This window comes from Thalassophryne amazonica, chromosome 14, assembly GCF_902500255.1.
Source record: "Thalassophryne amazonica chromosome 14, fThaAma1.1, whole genome shotgun sequence".
Taxonomy (NCBI): Eukaryota; Metazoa; Chordata; class Actinopteri; order Batrachoidiformes; family Batrachoididae; genus Thalassophryne; species Thalassophryne amazonica.
The window spans coordinates 93,407,080-93,430,307 of record NC_047116.1 but is presented as its reverse complement, the minus strand read 5'-3'; the positions used below and the strand labels follow the sequence as shown (position 1 = coordinate 93,430,307).

General features: G+C 40.7%; 1 protein-coding gene and 2 long non-coding RNA genes across 3 annotated transcripts; 1 reads left to right on the top strand and 2 right to left on the bottom strand.

Annotated features, from left to right (window-relative positions):
* Window positions 1–307: 307 nt before the first annotated feature.
* On the bottom strand, window positions 308–22,612 carry LOC117524111. Its single transcript, XR_004564715.1, has 3 exons — window positions 22,241–22,612; window positions 3,244–3,248; window positions 308–318 (listed from the first exon to the last, which is right to left on the bottom strand). It is a non-coding gene; the product is annotated as an uncharacterized LOC117524111 (long non-coding RNA).
* LOC117524104 (olfactory receptor 140-like) lies at window positions 3,428–4,929 on the top strand. Its single transcript, XM_034185835.1, has one exon. It carries the CDS (start codon window positions 3,975–3,977, stop codon window positions 4,902–4,904), a length of 930 nt encoding a protein of 309 aa, XP_034041726.1. The 5' UTR covers window positions 3,428–3,974; the 3' UTR covers window positions 4,905–4,929.
* Window positions 7,641–22,052, bottom strand: LOC117524110. Its single transcript, XR_004564714.1, has 2 exons — window positions 21,150–22,052; window positions 7,641–7,995 (listed from the first exon to the last, which is right to left on the bottom strand). It is a non-coding gene; the product is annotated as an uncharacterized LOC117524110 (long non-coding RNA).
* Window positions 22,613–23,228: the final 616 nt, after the last annotated feature.

Here is a 23,228-nt window from a genome sequence, read left to right as displayed (position 1 = left end):
AAAGCGACAACAGACCCAAACAATGAGTCAACACTTCTGTCTTTGAGCATCCTGCCCTCTACTGGAAGCTCCTGTTTACTACATGGCTTCCAGCACAGAAGCAAGCTGAGAGGAGCCACAAAGCTCAACTTTCTACTCTATCACAACGCTGCCGTCAGGCGGAGGTCTTTCAAAATAAAGCAGTGCTGAGTTATGGTTTGGTGTATAAATGAAATGAATACTGATAGAATAACTCCATTAATGTACAAGGTCTGTTAGAAAAGTATCCGATCTTTTTATTTTTTTCAAAAACCATATGGATTTGAATCACACCAGCAGCTCAAACTGTACGACAGAACCACATGGTGTAAAAGTTCAGAGCGCCCGATTTATGTTCTCACAGACGTACGTTAAAAAACCACACGTCGGACTCGTGTTTCCAGAAGCAAAACGTAAACAGAAGCTTTTTTTCCAAATTGAATTTACATTTCTTATTTTTTACAAAAACTCTCGATGGGAGACATCAAACCGTGAGTTTTCCATGACAAAAACTCCTGTAACAGTGGAATGTGCCGTTCATTTCTAAACTGGACGCTTTCTTGATCCGGTATGTCGTCTGACTAGCACAGGAATTGTGAAAAGACGTGGACATCAGCATTTTTACAGCACATTAAGACAGACGTGCGGAGGAGTTACACGCGTCGCGGTGGAGCCGCATGGCGCAAAGCAACGCCGTGATGAAGCCTTCCAGGACATGTTGGGGCATGTCCAGCTCATGCACAATCACAATCGGATAATCACACGACTGAAAAGCAACCAGAATTCATCTGAAATCCACCTGAAAGCCGTCCTGTGAGACCAACACCGAGGTGGTTTTGTCCCGCGTAATGAACGGCTCCATGGCGCGTCCCTCCGCTTTTCTTTCCATGAAAAAAACTCCTTTAACAGTGGAATGTGCCGAAAAAGTGCTGATGTCCATGACTTCTGCCTTTTTGTGAAAGTCAGACGAGGTCCCGGATCAACAAAGCCTTCACGTTGGAAATGATCTGGTTGTTTCAGCAGGGTCTGAGCATGTCGATCGGCACTAACCCTAACCCTAACCCAGCCATTGTGGGCCATCCTTAAAGCGGCAGTAACACTCCTTAATCTGTATAATCCCCATAAAATCGTCCCTGAAAGCCATATTAATTTTCAGAACGGTGTCCACCTGGAGGTCTCTCACAGTTTCTGGAAAAAAATTGATGCAGCAAAGCTCCAAATCATTCAGACATTTATTCGCAATAAAAAAAACGACGAGAGGGTGGACCACTCTTCACTCAAAGCCTGCTCACAGGCGAATGACGCAACCAACAGGCGTGAAAAAACTCACGCATGCGCACGAATGTTCAAGCTTGTCTGATGCAATCACACATGATTCAAATCCATATGGTTTTTGAAAAAATAAAAAGGTCGGATACTTTTCTAACAGACCTCGTATTTGTACAAAGTTAAAATATAACATATCTTTTAATGTTGAATAATGCACTAATTCTGAAGATTTGTAAGACAGATCTCAAAGAGTTGTGGGTAAAATGTGCGTCTGCTAACACTGATTGGTTGACTCATTCATTCTATGTAAACCAACACGTTAATGTGAGGTGTGTCGTGTGTTGGTGTTTACAGATAAATGTGCTTTTGTAAAATATTCCATTTTTTATTTGTAAAAAAAAAAGGCATTTTCAAAAAAAAAAAGAAAAGAAAAAAAAAGCCATGTTGTAATTAGATAACCGTCTGATAAATCCGGTGTCAAAATAAATAGAACACTGCCATGATCTACTGGTGCCAGACGTTCAGCACTTCAGCTGCGTTTACACTGCATGAGTTTTGGCCCTTTTTCGGCTGATTTTTCATTTGTACAAGAATTTTTTGGATCGCACCGAATTTCAGGTTAATCGCACGTCCTGCATCGTTTAGTATACATGGAGTAATAAGCTGTGTTTAACATCTCACGACTACCTCCTGATCGCCGATCGTATGGTCAGATGAAAATCAAACCTGTTTGATATTCTGTTCGGCCATTGTGAGGGTATCCCGCTGCTGAAGCGCTACAAGCGTCCAACCTCTCGCACTGTGCATGTGCAAACACCGCAGACATGTCTTGTAATTTTTTTTTTTTTTTTTTTACTTTGATGTCTCCCATCGAGAGTTTTTGTAAAAAATAAGAAATGTAAATTCAATTTGGGAAAAAAGCTTCTGTTTACGTTTTGCTTCTGGAAACACGAGTCCGACGTGTGGTTTTTGAACGTACGTCTGAGAGAACATAAATCGGGCGCTCTGAACTTTTACACCATGCGGTTCTGTCGTACAGTTTGAGCTGGAACTGAGTACTGTGATTGAAAATATCAGCCCAGCTTCAGGGCGAATACTGTCATGAACACTACTGGCCAGTAGATGGCAGTAGAGACCGTGAAAACTTGCCAAAACAAAATTTCAGATAATCCGTGTCTGCTACATTTAAGATGCATGGAATTTAACAAACGCAAACACAATAACATCTATTAACCCAGAGAATATATTCACAAGAGTTTTAGACACTAGAGTTTAATGCTGTTGTCCGTGGAGCCTGATCAGAGTGTCTGAAATGCATTTTTCCTGTCATGAACGTACTGAGATTACCCTATCCTACCCATAATGCACTTGGCACAGCATGTCCACACTAAAACCTTAAAAATTAGCGCATTACTTTAAAACTAAAACATATATCTGATATTTTTACTTTATAAAACTTCAGGCGTGACGTTCATTTAAATAACTTGTCAGAAATTAGTTTGGTGAGGTAATTTGGTTTGGTTGTGGTCAGATGAGACCAGAATAGAGCTTTTTGGAATCAACTCCACTTACCATGTTTAGAGGATGAGAACAACCCCAAGAAAACCATCCCAACCGTGAAGCATGGGGGTGGAAACATCATACTCTGGGGGTGCTCTTCTGCAAAGGGACAGAACGACTGCACCGTATTGAAGGGAGGATGGATGGGGTCATGTATTACAAGATTTTGGCAAACAACCTCCTTCCCTCAGTAAATGCACTGAAGATGTGTCATGGCTGGGTCTTCCAGCATGACAATGAGCCCAAACACACAGACAGGGCAACTAACGCTTCTTACGGATAAAGCATTTTTTGACAAGCACGAGCATGATCCAAATAAAACTCATCAATATCTGTGCTCGTGCTGAAGAAAATTCTCACTGGCTAACTGACTGTCTTCACACACATGACCCACACTGAGGCTGTGTCCCAATTCAGCAGCTGTAGGCTTCAAAGGCCATAACTGTCACTCGCTTACATCATACGTGTCCCATTTCAAAGGCTGCTTGTGTAGCGGTGGACATGCAGCCTTCAGCAGTGTGTCAGAAATGGGTCGACATGATCAGAGTGGTTTAAAAATAAATAAATCGCATGACACACGTGTCGTCATGTGTCAGGTGAATGATTATATTTGTGGTGCAGTTCACACTGAGACGCCGTTACAACACGCGTCTACGAAACAAACATGTCGAGGTGCAACGTGGAACGACTGTGTCGTAGTTGTGTTGGACAGCGTGTAGTCGTCCGTGGGTTCCCGACTTAAACGTAATAACAGAAATGACCATTTGTACAAATGTGTCGAGTCTTTCACATTTAAACATTTGTGGAAACCACGATGAACAGGCCTAAAGTTACTCTGTTGATTATAAAAAGTTCAAACCTGGAAAGTTGTGAACACCTGTTTGAAGTTGTTTATGGTGTTGTTTTTTTCAGCTGCAGTGACACTGGACGTGTTTCCCACTGGGACCGTCTGAATTCCCAACATGTGCCGACATCATCAGAAAGCTGATTTAGAGACGAGACACACAGAGCCAACAGCAGAGATCATCAGAACCAGGGAATGAACTGGTTCAGAAAATGAATGAATGAATGAACAACAACACGTCTTCTTTGATTATTTTTTTCTATTTGATATGTGTTTTATATAAATGACATTAAGTACAATGGTTGTTTCTAACGGTTTCTTTTTCTCTCTTTCAGGGTTAAATTTCACGGCCGAACACAAACTCGTTCTGTTCGCCGTCACTTCTCTGTATTACGTAATCATCTGGTTTGTAAACGTGGCTCTCATTTTAACCATCGTAACAGACCGAACTCTTCACGACCCCATGTACGTATTCCTGTGCAGTATGTGCGTGAGCGGACTCTACGGGACTTCAGGCTTTTACCCCAAATTTCTCAAAGACCTGCTGTCGCCCGCTCACGTGGCCTCGTACACGGAGTGTTTTCTGCAGAGTTTTGTGATTTACTCCTCACACCCATGTGACCTTTCGACCCTAACCCTCATGGCCTTTGACAGATATGTTGCGATTTGTCTCCCGCTGAGGTACCACTCTGTGATGACTAAACAAAGAGTCGCTCTCTTCGTGGTCTTCTCGTGGCTGTTACCACTTTTCTGCATGTTTGTTAACACGGTGACTGTTCTTCAATCTGACTTATGCGGCTCAAACATCCCTAAACTCTACTGTTCTAATTATTTTATCAGTAAACTGGCCTGCACACCGTCTGTCGCCAACACAGGTGTTTCTTTTTTCAACATCGTCTTTTACATTCTTCATTTGGTCTTTATTCTTTGTTCTTACATCCCTCTGCTGAGAACGTGTCGAAGGTCAAACGAGGGCTGGAATAAATTTGTACAAACTTGCGTCCCACATTTGATTGCTCTGCTTAATTTTGGTGTTGCTACACTCTTTGATTTGATGTACATGCGGTTTGGTTCACTTAGTTTAACTCAAAACCTGCAGAACTTCATGTCAATAGAAGTGTTTCTTATTCCTCCGATTATGAATCCTCTGATATACGGCTTAAAACTCAGCAAACTTCAGAATAAAGTTCATGAATTTATTCATAAAAAATAACACCAATGATCATGTTGACAAATCTGAACTCCTTATTCGTCAGGGTTTTTTTTTTTTTTTTTTTGTAGAAAAATGCATTTTATGGTGTTTTCTTAATAAGCGAAACAAAAACTGGCTTACAGTCTGATGTCTGATTCCACGCAGGCAACAAATAATGAATGGATAATTAATTCAACAACACGTCTGTTTATTCTTTAATTCTTTAGTTTGTTTTCTCTCAGAAATTTCTGAATACATAGATTTCTTAGTCGTAGGGGTATTTGCACTGTGCTGTATTTTTTATTATTTTCCATTAATACTGCACGTCTGAATTGATTTTTTATTCATGTTTTCCTCATGTTCATGCATATTCTGACTTGCATATGATTTTTTTACACAATGCACCATATTTGTACTTCTTAACTTCTGCTTGCAGATAAAGTGATGTGTGACTCAGTAATCTAATCTCCTGTATAATGGGACTTTAAGTCAAGCTATCGTCTTTACACCAAACATTTCAGGCACAATTACATCATTTTAAAAATAATGAAAATCTAATGTTCACAAATTAATATATGTATATTGTATATGTATATATGTCACATTTAAAAATACAGATTTATATATTGGTATTAACACATTCTTTCTGACATGATGGAAGCCAGTTTGCTTTCGTGGTCTCGTGCATTTTACAGATTATATTTCATCAGGTTTGTACAATATTTTTTTAATGGAGTGATTATCAGGAACTTGTTGTGCCATCATGTTCTACACCCAAGTTTTACTCTTAACTCAAAATCTGGTGTGTAAATTTGTAATTGATTAGATTATGTAAAGAAATGTGCTGTGATGATTGTATTTTGCAGAGGAAAAATCTGCACTAGACTGGAAGTCACAGGACCTCTCAAAGTATTAAAAAAGCAAAAAAAGCAACTTGTACTCCAGAAAATATGGCAAATTGAACTGAGCCTAAAATGTTTGCACAGCACTGTATCTGTACAACGACAAAAAACGTTTGTGACCCCTGAGCTATTAAATATATGAATGTTGAAATGACATAAAAACATTTATTTATATATGTGTGTGTGTGAGATATTATATATATATACACAACCCCTGGCAAAAATTATGGAATCACCGGCCTCGGAGGATGTTCATTCAGTTGTTTAATTTTGTAGAAAAAAAGCAGATCACAGACATGACACAAAACTAAAGTCATTTCAAATGGCAACTTTCTGGCTTTAAGAAACACTATAAGAAATCAAGAAAAAAAGATTGTGGCAGTCAGTAACGGTTACTTTTTAGACCAAGCAGAGGAAAAAAATATGGACTCACTCAATTCTGAGGAATAAATTATGGAATCACCCTGTAAATTTTCATCCCCAAAACTAACACCTGCATCAAATCAGATCTGCTTGTTAGTCTGCATCTAAAAAGGAGTGATCACACCTTGGAGAGCTGTTGCACCAAGTGGACTGACATGAATCATGGCTCCAACACGAGAGATGTCAGTTGAAACAAAGGAGAGGATTATCAAACTCTTAAAAGAGGGTAAATCATCACGCAATGTTGCAGAAGATGTTGGTTGTTCACAGTCAGCTGTGTCTAAACTCTGGACCAAATACAAACAACATGGGAAGGTTGTTAAAGGCAAACATACTGGTAGACCAAGGAAGACATAAAAGCATCAAGACAGAAAACTTAAAGCAATATGTCTCAAAAATCGAAAATGCACAACAAAACAAATGAGGAACGAATGGGAGGAAACTGGAGTCAACGTCTGTGACCGAACTGTAAGAAACCGCCTAAAGGAAATGGAATTTACATACAGAAAAGCTAAACGAAAGCCATCATTAACACCTAAACAGAAAAAAACAAGGTTACAATAGGCTAAAGAAAAGCAATCGTGGACTGTGGATGACTGGATGAAAGTCATATTCAGTGATGAATCTCGAATCCGCATTGGGCAAGGTGACGATGCTGGAACTTTTGTTTGGTGCTGTTCCAATGAGATTTATAAAGATGACTGCCTGAAGACAACATGTAAATTTCCACAGTCATTGATGATATGGGGCTGCATGTCAGGTAAAGGTACTGGGGAGATGGCTGTCATTACATCATCAATAAATGCAGAAGTTTACGTTGATATTTTGGACACTTTCCTGATGTTTAAGGATGACGAAATCATTTTTCAAGAAGATAATGCATCTTGCCATAGAGCAAAAACTGTGAAAACATTCCTTGCAAAAAGACACATAGGGTCAATTTCATGACATAGGGTTAATGTCAACGAGCAGATCTGATATGATGCAGGTGTTAGTTTTGGGGATGGAAATTTACAGGGTGATTCCATAATTTATTCCTCAGAATTGAGTGAGTCCATATTTTTTTTCCTCTGCTTGGTCTAAAAAAGTAACCGTTACTGACTGCCACAATCTTTTTTTCTTGATTTCTTATAGTGTTTCTTAAAGCCAGAAAGTTGCCATTTGAAATGACTTTAGTTTTGTGTCATGTCTGTGATCTGCTTTTTTTCCTATAAAATTAAACAACAGAATGAACATCATCCGAGGCCGGTGATTCCATAATTTTTGCCAGGGGTTGTGTATACACACACACACACACATATATATATATATATATATATATATATATATATATATATATACACATACACATATATATATATACATACACACACACACACAATAACAAACGAACACTGGGCTTCTGTGCAGGTTTATAATGCAAAAAACTGCAAGTTTCCTCAGAAAACCTTTTTATCCGGGTGAGAATTAACACCACAGCTGTTGCACTACCAGGCTGTAAAAGAGTCCCTGAGACAGAATTAACTCGATTAAGTTACCGTGCATGAATGCACATCATGCAACAAAAACAAAATGAAATCATCAGAAACTGTGATTAATTATAAGACAGTGTTGTGTCCTCGTCACAGATTGGACAGCGTTTCTCAGAGGTGTTTCTGGTGGTACGTTTGGTCTTCTCCTCACTGCACATATGTGGCCAAACAACACAGTGGGATCTGAAAACTGATACTCATCATTTACATTATGTACATATATTCAGTTTGTACAGTCTGAACGTACTGTGGTGCCTGTGTAGACACCGAAAGTAAAAACTACTGGCTGCTCCATTCAGTTGGTCCGTTTCATACAAACAGCTACTTACACCGAGACATTCATTAGTTATGTACAAATATTCACTTTGAACGCGACTACAGTCTGGAGCTCGGCGGTCAGTCTGGTGGCTGTATTCTGACAAATATGAGTGTGAACGTGTGAATTTGTTTTAGTGATGACAAATGAAAGGATGACGTGAGTCAGTCGCTTTGTTGATTCATTGATACATCCACTCTGATCTCCTCAACATCTGTTAATACTGAAAGAAATACAACAAATACACTCAAGTCTGTAAATATTTGGCCACGCCTGCTGTTATTTTAAATATCTACCACAGAATACTGGAGCTGAAAATAATTACCAGAAGAGCTCCAAGTGCAGACGGCCAACAGTAACTTTTGGTTAAAGGTGAAGAAAACATGTTGAGGGTCCAAACGTAACAGAACCATGAACGCTCAGCTGTATGGTGTTAATTTTACACGTATGACCTGATGCCAGTGATAGAGTTCAGAGGTCATCAACCCTGTTCATGTGTTCACCCGCTGGCTCGTCTGTAAAGAAACTTTATTACAGACTCTGAACACGGAGGGACTGCGTATATAGATGCTGTAGAGCTTAAAAACAGTGAATGTAATAATTTTATTCACCCACTTGAATTAAATATGAAAGTCTGCGCCACAAAGAACATCTTCATGGTTTCACTTCAGCTCCACTGTGGTGGTGTACTGAGTCAAAATTACAAAAACGATCACTGTCCAAATACTTATGGACCCACATGTATCTGGCATTTAGATACATGTACTGTTTTGTGGCGGTGTAACCGACAGAGGAGGTGCAGCTCATGCACACGATGCATTGGAGAGATTACCAACAAAATGATGTTTCTGCACTACGATGTTCCAAAGTCCTGATGGTAAAAGTCGTCATTTTAATGTCTGTTCGCTGTAAGTCAGCAGAGAAAAGATACAGTGAAATACAACAGCAGGTCAGAGACCACTGCTGTTTTATTTACAGGATGAATCTGAGGTTTAGTGTGCATGTGTATGTGTGTGTGTGTGTGTGTGCGCGCACACGTGTGCGGTGCTGCAGGAACCAATAAAAAAGAAAGTAAATAATAATGACAATGAATGGTTTTTCCAGATGAAATGAAAATTGCTAAGGTAGTCCCATTATATAAAAATGGAGACAAACATAATTTTTTTTAATTACAGGCCAGTATCATTGCTTCCACAGTTTTCTAAAATTATGGAAAAAGTTTTTGTAAGAAGATTGGATAAATTTATTGAGAAACATATTTTAAATAATGCTCAGTATGGATTCAGAACAAAACATTCGACAGCTATGGCAATTATGGAACTAATAGAGAAAATATCAACAACAATAGATAATAAGGATTATTTTGTAAGTATTTTTATTGACCTGAAAAAGGCTTTTGATGTTATAGACCACTCAAGATTGCTCCACAAGTTACAACAATATGGAATAAGAGGTGTTGCACATCAGTGGGTAAAAAGCTACTTAGAAAATAGAAAACAGTTTGTTCAGATAAATAATACCAAATCAGAATTGTGTAACATTATTTATGGAGTACCACAAGGATCGGTACTTGGACCCAAACTGTTTATTTTGTATATCAATGATTTTGTGAATGTATCCAATGTGCTTGGCAGCATTTTATTTGCTGATGATACAATGCTGTTTTACTCTGGATCAGATATACAGGAAGTAGCACAAGTGATAAATACAGAGTTGGAAAAAGTTAAACATTGGTTTGATATAAACAGATTGTCACTAAATATTAATAAGACAAATTTCATATTGTTTAATGATAGAGCGAAAGAAAATAATGTGTCATTACAAATAGATGGAATGGATATACAAAGGGTAAAAGAAATGAAATTTTTAGGAGTCATGATTGATGAAGATCTTACATGGAAGTCACACATAAATTACATAAAAGGAAAAATAGCGAAAGCCATTGCTGTTTTGCATAAAGTAAAATATTCATTAAATAGTTATGGTTTATTAACATTGTACAATTCATTGATTGTCCCATATTTAACTTACTGTGTAGAAATCTGGGGATCAACATATACAACCTATATACAACCTTTATTTATTTTGCAGAAAAGAGCTTTAAAAGTGATTAGTAACAGTGGTTTTAGAGATCCATCTAATCCATTGTTTATTAAGTATAGGGTACTTAAATTTCATGATTTAGTTGATTTGAAAATATTACAAACGATGTACCAAGTTAATAAAAATACTTTACCAACAAACATTCAAAATATGTTTGAAAAAAGAGTAAGTAGTTATAAATTGAAAGGAATAGAAGTCTTTAAAAAAACAAGATTTAGAACCAAAGTAAAGGAAAGGAGTATTGCAGTAAATGGTGTCAAATTATGGAACAATCTTAATAAAGAAATTAAAGAATTAAGGTCGCTTAAATTATTTAAAAAACATATTAAATTAGATGTATTAAGTAAGTATGAAACTATGAAGTAAGTCAGTGGGCTGCAAGAAAGTCAAAAAAAAAAGAAGTAAACTGTTAATAATGTTTGGAGTGTCTTAAGTTTAAATGTAACCTGTCAGTGATGTAATCTATTAATTAATGGTCATAATTATGAAATGGGTCAGTGGTATGTGACAAGTTAAAGAAATGCAATCTGTTAAATAATGTTGACTATGATGCTGTATATTGAAAGATTGTATTGTTAAAAGGGGCAGAAATCATAAGACTTGTTCTTCTTTCTGCTCCTTTTCATTCTGGTATTGTGGTGCTTTTGTTTTTTTGCTTCTCTGTTTTCTTTTAAATGAATGAAATAAATATAAAAAAAAAAAAAAAAAAGTTTGTGGTAACACCTCAAAGCTGATCTAAAAGAGGCTCACCAAGCAATTTCACCTGTAAGAACATTTTATCTAGATATTCTAATAGACAAGAGGTCTCTGTGTGCGTGCATTTTTATTTATTTTATTTATTTTTTCATTTATATATTGCGCCAAATCACAACAAAGTTCCCTCAAGGCGCTTCACACAAGTAAGTTCTAACCGTACCAACCCCTAGAGCAAGAACACAGGCGACAGTGGTAAGGGAAAAACTCCCTCTGATGATTTGAGGAAAAAACCTCAAGCAGACCAGACTCAAAGGAGTGAACCCCTCTGCTTGGGCCATGCTACAGACAACTGACAAAACGAATATTCAGGAAATTTTGGGAGTCCATGCCGGTGCACAGGACGGGAGGGCTGCAGAAGTAGACACCACTCCCATCTCTGGATGGAGCTGCACCTCAAACACAGAGGAAAAAAAAACAAAAAAAAAAAAACAGAATCAGGCATCAGAAAGACAACAAATACAGTATAATTTGTCAGCATTATGCAACAAGAAAAACAGAAGAAATACTAAGGTGATCACCAGCCACGAGCCCTAAGCTTCACTAAAAACCCAGACTTTAGATAAAGTTGAGGCCACGGCCCACTCCATTTATTAATCAAATGAATTTAAAATGGTAGAAAGCATAATAACATAGTATGCCAGTATGCTAGCCATACGGAAGGGAAAATAAGTGTGTCTTAAGTCTGGACTTGAAAGTCTCTACAGAATCTGACTGTTTTATTGACGCAGGGAGATCATTCCACAGAACAGGGGCACGATAAGAGAAAGCTCTGTGACCCGCAGACTTTTTATTCACCATAGCTGGGGTGGTTGTGGGGACGAGCTCCCACTATCTATAAAATGCTCCAAAGGCATGCGTCTCATATAGCCTCTGCCAACCAAAGTCCGACTCCTGGCCTTCTAGTGGCGGAACTGTTTTTACTGACAAAGAGTAGGGGCAAAAGGCGGTTATTTGGTGCCTTTAAACCAGTTGCTCAGGGCAAACAGGGCTCGGTAGCCTGGGAGGGCAACCTGTCTAGGGGAAGGAAAACCCTGATTTCAAACATCCACTGCCTTGCGGCCACTTCCTACTGGGAAAAGACTATGGAAAAACAATCCAGACAGAAAATTTGAAGTGGAGCACCGCAGGCAGTTGGTAGTCAGTTTTGGCTCCCATCTAGCAGCTCCTGCAGTCAAACCAGCCCCATTCATAATGCTTGCATTCCACTGGACTTTGCTGGCGAGTCCGAGAGGGGGGCCCAGACAACTGGGCAACACTAGGCCGCCATATATCTTGCCCAGGCTGGCACCCTGGAGAGGTCACTCCAGTCTCATGGTCAGTGTAGAGCACAACATGTAAGACAGCAGTTTACGGGTTATAAGTCCACACTCCATGGACGTATGAGCCGCAGGCCCCAGGCAACAAGGTGTTGACCCGCCTCGATTTGCCTGCTTCAGTGGGTGCCTGGAGCTCAGAACATCCTTTTCGACAAGCAGATTGCTAAACAATGCACGAGGCAAAAATCTGAAGAAAAAGTTGACTCCAGCTCTTTGTATAGCAAGCTGGAATGTGCGCACAGGTTTGTCAGACAACCTCAAACAAATAGATGATGCTCACAAAACTGCAGTTATTGACCGCGAGCTGTATAGATTAAATGTCGTCATTGCAGCCCTGCAAGAGACTCGACTCCCTGACGCTGGATCATTGAGAGAGAATAACCATACCTTCTTTTGGCACGGAAAAAGTGAAGAGGAAACCAGGGAACATGGTGTTGACTTCAGTATTAGAAACACCATGCTTTGCATGGTGGAACCCCCAACGGGTGGCACTGAGAGAACCCTCACCCTACGCCTCTCTACACAGGAGGGTATGATAAATGTTGTTTGTATTTATGCACCAACACTAACATCCTCATCGGAAGCCAAAAACCAGTTCTACGAACATTTAGACAGTGCCATCAAAACAATGTCAGAATATTTCTTTCTTCTGGGGGATTTCAACGCGAGAGTGGGTGCTGATCATGAACACTGATCAAATGTGTTAGGTCACCACGGCATAGGAAAAATGAACTAGAATGGTCAAAGGCTCCTGGAACTATGCTGTTACCACAAGGTGTGTGTGACAAATACCTACTCCCAGAATAAGGCATGCCACAAAGCATCTTGGAGGCATCCAAGGTCGAAACATTGGCACCAGTTGGACTTGATTATCACCAGACGCAAATCCCTGAACGCTGTCTGCAACACCAGAGCCTTCCACAGTGCTGACTGCGACACTGATCACTCTCTGATTGTGTCAAAGGTAAAGCTCAAACCACTTAAATTATATCATTCTAAGTCAAACTGAAAGCCCAAAATAACTATCAGTAGGACTACCCAACACGAAAACAACCTGAAATTCATAAAGCAACTCAAGGAGACTGTGTCGTGTGTCCAACCTCCAGGACAGGAGGATAGATGAAGGTTTCTTCGGAACTCTATCTACAACATCGCTGTCAAGACATATGGCAAAAACGGAGCATAAGAATGCCAATTGGTTTGGAGCCAACATCTCCGAGTTAGAACCTGTCATAGACGCCAAACATCGTGCACTGACCTGCTATAAGTGCAACCCCAGTCAGCAAAACCTACAGACATTGAAAGGCGCTCGGAAGGGCTCAATGAACTGCTCGTCCTTGTGCTAATATCTACTGGCTTAAACTTGCAGACAATATTCAACGTGCCTCAGACTGGTAATATTAGGAGTATGTATACTCAACAAAAATATAAACGCAACAGTTTTGGTTTGCTCCCATTTTGTATGAGATGAACTCAAAGATCTAAAACTTTTTCTACATACACAATATCACCATTTCCCTCAAATATTGTTCACAAACCAGTCTAAATCTGTGATAGTGAGCACTTCTCCTTTGCTGAGATAATCCATCCCACCTCACAGGTGTGCCATATCAAGATGCTGATTAGACACCATGATTAGTGCATAGGTGTGCCTTAGACTGCCCACAATAAAAGGCCACTCTGAAAGGTGGAGTTTTATCACACAGCACAATGCCACAGATGTCGCAAGATTTGAGGGAGCGTGCAATTGGCATGCTGACAGCAGGAATGTCAACCAGAGCTGTTGCTCGTGTATTGAATGTTCATTTCTCTACCATAAGCCGTCTCCAAAGGTGTTTCAGAGAATTTGGCAGTACATCCAACCAGCCTCACAACAGCAGACCACGTGTAACCACACCAGCCCAGGACCTCCACATCCAGCATGTTCACCTCCAAGATCGTCTGAGACCAGCCACTCGGACAGCTGCTGAAACAATCAGTTTGCATAACCAAAGAATTTCTGCACAATCTGTCAGAAAGCATCTCAGGGAAGCTCATCTGCATGCTCGTCGTCCTCATCGGGGTCTCGACCTGACTCCAGTTCGTCGTCGTAACCGACTTGAGTGGGCAAATGCTCACATTCGCTGGCATTTGGCACGTTTGAGAGGTGTTCTCTTCACAGATGAATCCCAGTTCACACTGTCTAGGGCAAATGACAGACAGCGTGTGTGGCGTCGTGTGGGTGAGCGGTTTTCTGATGTCAATGTTGTGGATCGAGTGGCCCATGGTGGCGGTGGGGTTATGGTATGGGCAGGCGTCTGTTATGGACGAAGAACACAGGTGCATTTTATTGATGGCATTTTGAATGCACAGAGATACCGTGACGAGATCCTGAGGCCCACTGTTGTGCCATACATCCAAGAACATCACCTCATGTTGCAGCAGGATAACGCACGGCCCCATGTTGCAAGGATCTGTACACAATTCTTGGAAGCTGAAAATGTCCCAGTTCTTGCATGGCCGGCATACTCACCGGACATGTCACCCATTGAGCATGTTTGGGATGCTCTGGACCGGCGTATACAACAGCGTGTACCAGTTCCTGCCAATATCCAGCAACTTCACACAGCCATTGAAGAGGAGTGGACCAACATTCCACAGGCCACAATTGACAACCTGATCAACTCTATGCGAAGGAGATGTGTTGCACTGCATGAGGCAAATGGTGGTCACACCAGATACTGACTGGTATTCCCCCCAATAAAACAAAACTGCACCTTTCAGAGTGGCCTTTTATTGTGGACAGTCTAAGGCACACCTGTGCACTAATCATGGTGTCTAATCAGCATCTTGATATGGCACACCTGTGAGGTGGGATGGATTATCTCAGCAAAGGAGAAGTGCTCACTATGACAGATTTAGACTGGTTTGTGAACAATATTTGAGGGAAATGGTGATATTGTGTATGTGGAAAAAGTTTTAGATCTTTGAGTTCATCTCATACAAAATGGGAGCAAAACCAAAAGTGTTGCTTTTATATTTTTGTTGAGTATGAGGGTATAAAGCAAGCAAAAGGGAAGACAATTATAAAGACTGCACCTGTGAAGACCAAATCAGGCGAGGTGATTACCGACAGAAACAAGCAAATGGACCGGTGGGTCGAGCACCACCAGTGAAAGCTCAGTCTCTCAGGAAGTGCTCGACAGCTTCGTGGACCTTCCTGTCTTGGAAGAATTGGACTTCGTTCCCACAGTTGAGGAACTCAGCAAGGCTATTGATGCCCTACCAAGAGGAAAAGCACCAGGCATGGATAGCATACCTCCTGAGATTATCGATAGTGGAAAATCAGTCTTACTGGAACCACTTACGAGCTCTTGTGTCTCTGTTGGACAAAGGCAAGGTACCTCAAGACATGCGTAACGCAAAGATAGTCACCCTGTATAAGAACAAGGGTGACTGCAGTGACTGCAACAACTATCATGGTATCTCCTTGCTAAGTATACTTGGGAAAGTCTTTGCTTGAGTAATCTTGACACATCTTCAAGTCCTTGCCGAATACATCTATCCAGAATCTCAGTGCGGATTCAGAGCTCTGTGATCCACTGTAGATATGATCTTCTCTGTCCATCAACTACAGGAGAAATGTTGTGAACGGCAGATACCATTATATACTGCCTTCATAGATCTCACAAAGGCTTTTGACCTTGTAAGCAGGAAAGAAGATTGGCTGCCCCTCTCAGTTACTCAACATTATCATCTCCTTTCATGAAAACACGTAGGGTGTAGTCAGTTATGGCGGCTACGTTTCAGAGCCCTTTGCAATTCAGAGTGGAGTAAACATGGCCGTGTACTTGCACCAACTCTTTTGGCATTTTCTTCTCGATGCTGCTCGACTTTTCATTCAGACATTCACATTACTAGAAGTGATCTTAGGCTATTCAACTTGGCTCGACTGAGGGCGAGGACAAAAGTGCGCCAAGTGCTCATCCGAGAATTGTTGTTCGCCGACGATGCTGCCCTGATCTCACACACAGAAGATGGTCTCCAAGTCCTGGTTAACCAGTTTTCACATGCGTGTACTCTGTTTGGGCTAAACATCAGCATAGAGACCAATACCATGGGGCAGAATGTCTCCGCACCTCCATCGATCAAAACTGATAATAAGGTGCTTGAAGTTACTGACCACTTCACCTACCTGGGTTCTATTATCACCAGTAACGCGTCTCTTGATAGCGAAATTGATAAACGCATTACAAAAGCCGAAGGAGTGTTGGCTAGACTGAGAAAGAGAGTGTGAGAAAACAACCAGCTATCCTTAAACACTAAACTCAAGGTTTACCAGGCGTGTATCCTAAGTACACTGCTCTATGGCAGCGAAACCTGGGCTACTTAAGCCAGACAGGAGAGTCATCTTGAAAGCTTCCACCTTTGCTGTCTGCGTCAGATTCTTGGCATCACATGGCGTGACAAAATTTCCAACATTACTGTGAAGAAGCAAGCTTGTTCCCTTAGTATGCATCTCCTCCTCAGCCAGCGACGCTTACGTTGGATGGGGCTCGTGTACCGTATGCAGGACAGCCGCATCCAAAAAGGACATCATCTATGGAGAGTTGGAGTCAGGACACCGCCCAGTAGGTCACCCAGCACTGCGCTTTAAAGATCTCTGCAAATGTGACATGAAACTCACTGAAATTTCCTTTTTGCTAAAGCTTATAGTTAGGGCTGGATCAGGTGACCCTGAACCATCCCTTAGTTATGCTGCTATAGACGCAGACTGCTGGGGGGTTCCCATGATGCACTGTCTCTTTCTCTTTTTGCTCTGTATGCACCACTCTGCATTTAATCATTAGTGATCGATCTCTGCTCCCCTCCACAGCATGTCTTTTTCCTGGTTCTCTCCCTCAGCCCCAACCAGTCCCAGCAGAAGACTGCCCCTCCCTGAGCCTGGTTCTGCTGGAGGTTTCTTCCTGTTAAAAGGGAGTTTTTCCTTCCCACTGTAGCCAAGTGCTTGCTCACAGGGGGTCGTTTGACCGTTGGGGTTTTACATAATTATTGTATGGCCTTTCCTTACAAAATAAAACGCCTTGGGGCAACTGTTTGTTGTGATTTGGCGCTATATAAAAAAAAAAAAAAATTGATTGACTGATTGATTGAAATTGATCCAGATAACTGGGAATCACTCGCCGAAGACCGCAGTTGCTGGTGTCATACCATTTATGAAGGTCTCAAAAGGGGCGAGGAAAAGCTTAACCAACAGTCAGAGGGCAAAAAGACAGCGTAGAAAGCAGAGACAGAGACAAAGACAAAAATCCTCAGCCCCAACCCCTCCGTCCGAGTTTACTTGTGATCTGTGCGTAAGGACTGTCCTGCAAGGATTGGTCTGCTGAGTCATTTAAGGTGCTGTTCCCAACAGGACTGACTGGCCTCTTACTGTGGTGCTACCATTATCTTACGAGATAGACGAATGCAAGAGAGAGATAAGTTGGGAGGTGCAAGTCCGTGAACAGTTTTATAGGTTAGTGGCAGAACCTTCAAAGCTGATCTCACAGAGACAGGGAAGCCAGTGAAGAGACACCAACATGTATGTAATGTGGTCAAACTTTCTGCTTCCTGTCAAAAGTCTGGCAGCAGCATTTTGAACCAATTGGAGACCCCTAATGCTGGACTGCAGTAACCTAGAAAACAGAACATTGCAGTAGTCCAATCTACAAGCAACAAATGCATGAATCAGAGTCTCAGCATCAGCCATAGACAGGATGGGATGAATCTTTGCTATATTTCGCAGGTGAAAGAAAGCAGTCCTCATAATATCTCTAATGTGGAGGTCAAAGGACAACGTAGGATCAAAAATTACCCCAAGGTTGCTCACTTTGTCAGTTGTGATGTATGACACACGAGCCCAGGCTAAGCATTAACTGGTAGAATTGCTGACGATGTCTCACTGGACCAAGAACCATCATCTCAGTCTTATCAGAGCTTAAAGTAGGAAATTGCTAGACATCCAGGTTTTCAAAGATGCAAGGTAATCTAAGGATTTGATTGAAATAGCGCTCAGTGGCTTTTAATTCGGGTGATGCTGCTGCATATAAGCAGGCCCGATATGCAGTAGAGCGCTCTATAAAGGTAGCTAAACGCTCTTATGGACATAAAATTAAATTTTTTTTTTAAAGAGAACGACCCAAAACGTATGTGGGAGGGTCTAAACAAGGTCACCTCATCTAAACCCAGGAGAGAGACCATTACTGATTCTGAACTCTTCTCTACCTAATGTGTTGAACCAGTTTTATTGCCGCTTTGAAACTGGGAACGGGGAGACATTTTCGTTTCCAGAATTCACAGATGAGAACTATCTTATTCTTCATCAGGAGGACGTCCAAAGGTCCCTCAAAAGGACAAATTGGAGGAAGGCCAGTGGGCCGGATGGAATCCCCCCTTGCGTCCTTAAACTCTGCTCAGAACTTGCCCCAGCTCTAACGGATTTATTCAACTTGTCACTGAGGCGTTCCACTTGCCTTCAAAAGGTCAACCATTATCCCAGTGCCAAAGAAGTCACCAGTGTCTTGTCTTAATGACTACCGACCAGTGGCCCTAACTTCAGTTTTAATGAAGTGTTTTGAGCGCTTGTGTTGAACTATATTAAAGACCAGATTCCGGTGGCCGTTGACCCACTTCAGTTTGCTTATAGACAAAACAGGAGTGTGGAGGACGCCATTGCCTTTGCCCTGAACTCTGTATACAGCATTTGGACAAAAGGCAGTCTCATGCAAGAATGTTCTTTCTGGACTATAGCGCAGCGTTCAGTTCCTTGGTTCCAGCAAGACACTGTAAAACTGAAAAATCTTGGCCTTTGTGATGCCATGTGCAAATGGATTTTGAACTTTTTGTCTGGCAGGCTCAAAGGGTTAAGGTTAATGGCTGTGTCTCTGATCAACTTATTGTAAACACTGGCTCTCCACAAGGATGTAGACTAAGCCCATTGCTGTATACCTTGTACACATACAATTGTGTTGCTTCTAATCCCAACAATTTGATTATTAAGTATGCAGATGACAACTATAATCGGTCTCATTCATGCCAATGATGACTTGCACTATAGATCAGAGGTGGAAAAAAATAGTTCTGTGGAGCGAACAAAACAACTTGAAATTGAATACCTCAAAAACTTGTGTGCTTGTCATTGATTTTGGACACAGCTCTCATAAGCCTATCCGTATCAATAATGTTGAGGTGCAAGGGTAGAAAACTGCAAATTTTTGGTTGTGACTCTTTCATATAATTAAGTTGGAACTCAAACACTATTGCTATTGCTAAAAAATCCCGTCAGCGTTTGTTCTTTTTACGCAAGTTGAAGGCTTTCACCCCAAACAAACAAATTCTGACAAACTTTTATTGCTGTGCTATTGAGAGTGTCCTCACAGGAGCCGTTACAGTGTGGTTTGGTAACGCCACAAACAAAGAAAAACAAGCACTGCACAAAGTGTCCGCTAGGCCAGCAGTATTGCAGGTGTGGAGCTGCTCAATCTGGAGGACATTTATAAAAAAAAGACTTCTTTCTCGGGCATTATCAATCATTAATGACCCATCTCATCATCCGGCCAGTGACTTTTTTGACCTGGCAGAAGGTATTGTGCCATTAAAAGCACAACATCCCGCCCATAGCAGGAGTTTTTTTTTTCCCCACAGGCTGTGAAAATTTTAACAATGCACTATAGTAAAGCACTTTGGATCTGCACAGGCACTTAAGTTTTTGATATTTAAACTACTATTGACTTTGAATACCTTCTTTAGATTTTTATGTTGCTTGGGGGGTTTTAATCATGATGTACAGGTTGAATGAATGGTTTGTGTGTTTGATGTGCACTGAGATCTGCTCGCAATTTTTTTTTATTCCAAGTGTTTTTCTACTGCAATGACAATAAACTGAAACTGAACTGAGTGACATTACCAGAAGTTATGTAGAGGTAGTGTTATTGTACAAAACAAAACGACTGGTCAAGTATATCAACCATGCAAGGGCACTCCCAGTAATCAAAAAGTGATTATCCAGCCTGACTTTGATCAAAGAGAAACCTGGTAGAGCCGACAATTGCCATTTGGTATACTTATTTATAATATGGCTGTGATGCTACGTGCACTGTAATTGGCTGATTTCTAGTTGGATATTTTCCCGAATCCGGACCAGTTATCATGGCAATTGGTCCGCCACGCATATTTTGTTATAAACCTTGGAAGCTAAAAACACGATTACAAAAACCAAGTCAGGCATGAACATACTCCATAAATATCTAAACAGCATCGGAAAAAACACAGATTGAAACCTTATCAGCTAACAACCGGACCAACTGTTAACGAGTTCTTCATGGAGGTGATGAAAGTGAACAAGCAGCATATTCAGGCAATACTGTTAGTTGCGTGGTTATATATATATATATATATATATATATATATATATATCTATATATATATATATATATATATATACAAACACAGACAGACAGACACACACACACAACACCACAATAACAAACAAACACCGGGCTTCTGTGCAGGTTTATAAAGTGAAAAAAACTGCATGAGTTTGATCAGAAAACCTTTTTATTCAGTGAGAATTAATGCCACAGCTGTTGCACTACCAGGCTGTAAAAGAGTACCTGAGTCAGAATTAACTCGATTCAGTTACCGTGCATGAACGCACATCATGCAACAAAAACAAAATGAAATCATCAGAAACTGATTAATTATAAGACAGTGTTGTGTCCTCGTCACAGATTGGACAGTGTTTCTCAGAGGTGTTTCTGGTGGTACGTTTGGTCTTCGCCTGACTGCACATATGTGGCCAAACAACAGAGTGGGATCTTAAAACTGATACTCATCATTTACATTATGTACATATATTCAGTTTGTACAGTCTGAATGTACTGTGGTGCCTGTGTAGACACCGAAAGTAAAAACTACTGGCTGCTCCATTCAGTCGGTCCGTTTCACACAAACAGCTACTTACACCGAGACATTCATTAGTTATGTACAAATATTCACTTTGAACGCGACTACAGTCTGGAGCTCGGCGGTCAGTCTGTGGTTGTATTCTGACAAATACGAGTGTGAACGTGTGAATTTGTTTTAGTGATGACAAATGAAAGGATGATGTGAGTCAGTCGCTTTGTTGATTCATTAATACATCCACTCTGATCTCCTCAACATCTGTTAATACAAAAACAACAAAAAAACAAAAATTGCACACAATGCGTCGGACAGATTACCAACAAAATAACGTTTCTGCACTACTTTGTTCCAAAGACCTGATGGTAAAAGTTGTCAGTTTAATGTCCGTCCACTGTCAGTCAGCAGAGAAAAGTTACAGTGAAATACAACAACAGCAGGTCAGAGACCACTGCTGTTTTATTTACAGGATGAATCTGAGGATTAGTGTGCATGTGTGTGTGTGGTGCTGCAGGAACCAATGCCAGGAAACATAGAATGTAAATAATAACAATAATGATAATGGGGAAAAAAATAATTCTAGAGCTTTAAATGTTTGAGGTAACACCTGAAAGCTGCTCCAAAAGAGGCTCACAAAGCTATTTCAATTATACAAACATTTTTTTCAGTCATCCTCCACCAACGTTTTAAAACAAGTTAACACGGTCAACTGACTTTACAGATAAATGGAGGGGAAAGCGCGTGGAAACCTTCAGTCTCTAAAACAAACGCTCATCAGGGAGCATCTACGATTTCACAGGAAAACAAAAAACCACGACACAGTAAGCAACACCGTCTGTTAAGGCTCGCATGACAGACGGTACAAATATACAAAAAAAAAAAAAAAAAAAACAACTTCAAAGCTGAGGAAATAAATAATAACCCTAAAGAAATTAAATCAACGTCTTAATACTATGTGGCATAGAAGGAGGGGGTCAGGACGCAAACCATTCCCTTTAAGATGCACGAACGCTGTTCATCTTTTGAAATAGGAGACGTGGCTTTCACATTGGAAGAGGTGAACAAACACACTGTAGCACTGCAGGCGAACGTAATGTGCACGTCTGTGTGACAAACTGTCAGTGTTAAAGCCGCTGAGAACATCTGAAAGCAACTCTGGTCGATGATACGCGATGTGTACGATTAGTAGAAAACTAAACAAAGCAACAGCTTCTTATCAAAGGTAAGAAAGAAGAAAAACAGGTTCTCAGTGTTTCCTTCACTTCTACTTCCAACCCTGATGTGACCTCACCGTGCGCGGGAATGCTAACAGTGTTAAACCTAACGTTCAGAGTGACATGGTCCAGGGCCGGGACGGTTAAAGGGATGGTGAGGAAGCGATCCCTCGCCTGAGCAAGCTTCACTTAAGGCAAAGGCTGAAATCTGACTTCTACAGTCTCAATGTGGACGCCTCATGTCTGAGACTTCACCAAAACCTTCCACATGGTTTATATACGACTTGGTAAGTGGGGAAAAACACTTTTTTGCATGTAGGGAATCCAGGCTGAGTCTCAAGGCACTGGTTCTCATTTGTGGACTCAGTTCTACTGAGCTTTAAAAAAAACAATGAGGTGAATCAAGTATCAAGTTATAATTGATCTGATTGGCTTGTGGATCGAAGGAAAAACTGTTGGTGCATCAGGCCTCTGGATGAGTCAGGACTGTGACAGGAACATTAGGTCGTGACAGAGCAGGAAATGGAGATGTTGGAGACATGCTGTCCAGAAAATGGACACAGAGTAGGGATGCACCTATCCACAATTTTTCACTTCCGATCCGATACTTGAATTTGGATATCTGCCGATACTTTTCCGATCCAATGCCAGAGCTCTGTTTGCTTAATAATTATTATTATTATCATCATTATTGTTGATTTTATCTGAGGATTTTCTTAAAATGGAGACCTGAAAGTTGAGCTACAATTTGCCAGAAGGTGCATCTAAGATGAAAACTCTCTCTCTCTCTCAACTGTAAAATAAATGTATCATCAACGCTCACGCGCAGGATTTTTTGTTTTTGTTTTTTCTGTTCGCCATCTT

Coding starts and splice junctions, on each gene's coding strand:
- LOC117524104 (XM_034185835.1), top strand. CDS start 3,975: ATGACATTAAGTACAATGGTTGTTTCTAACGGTTTCTTTTTCTCTCTT.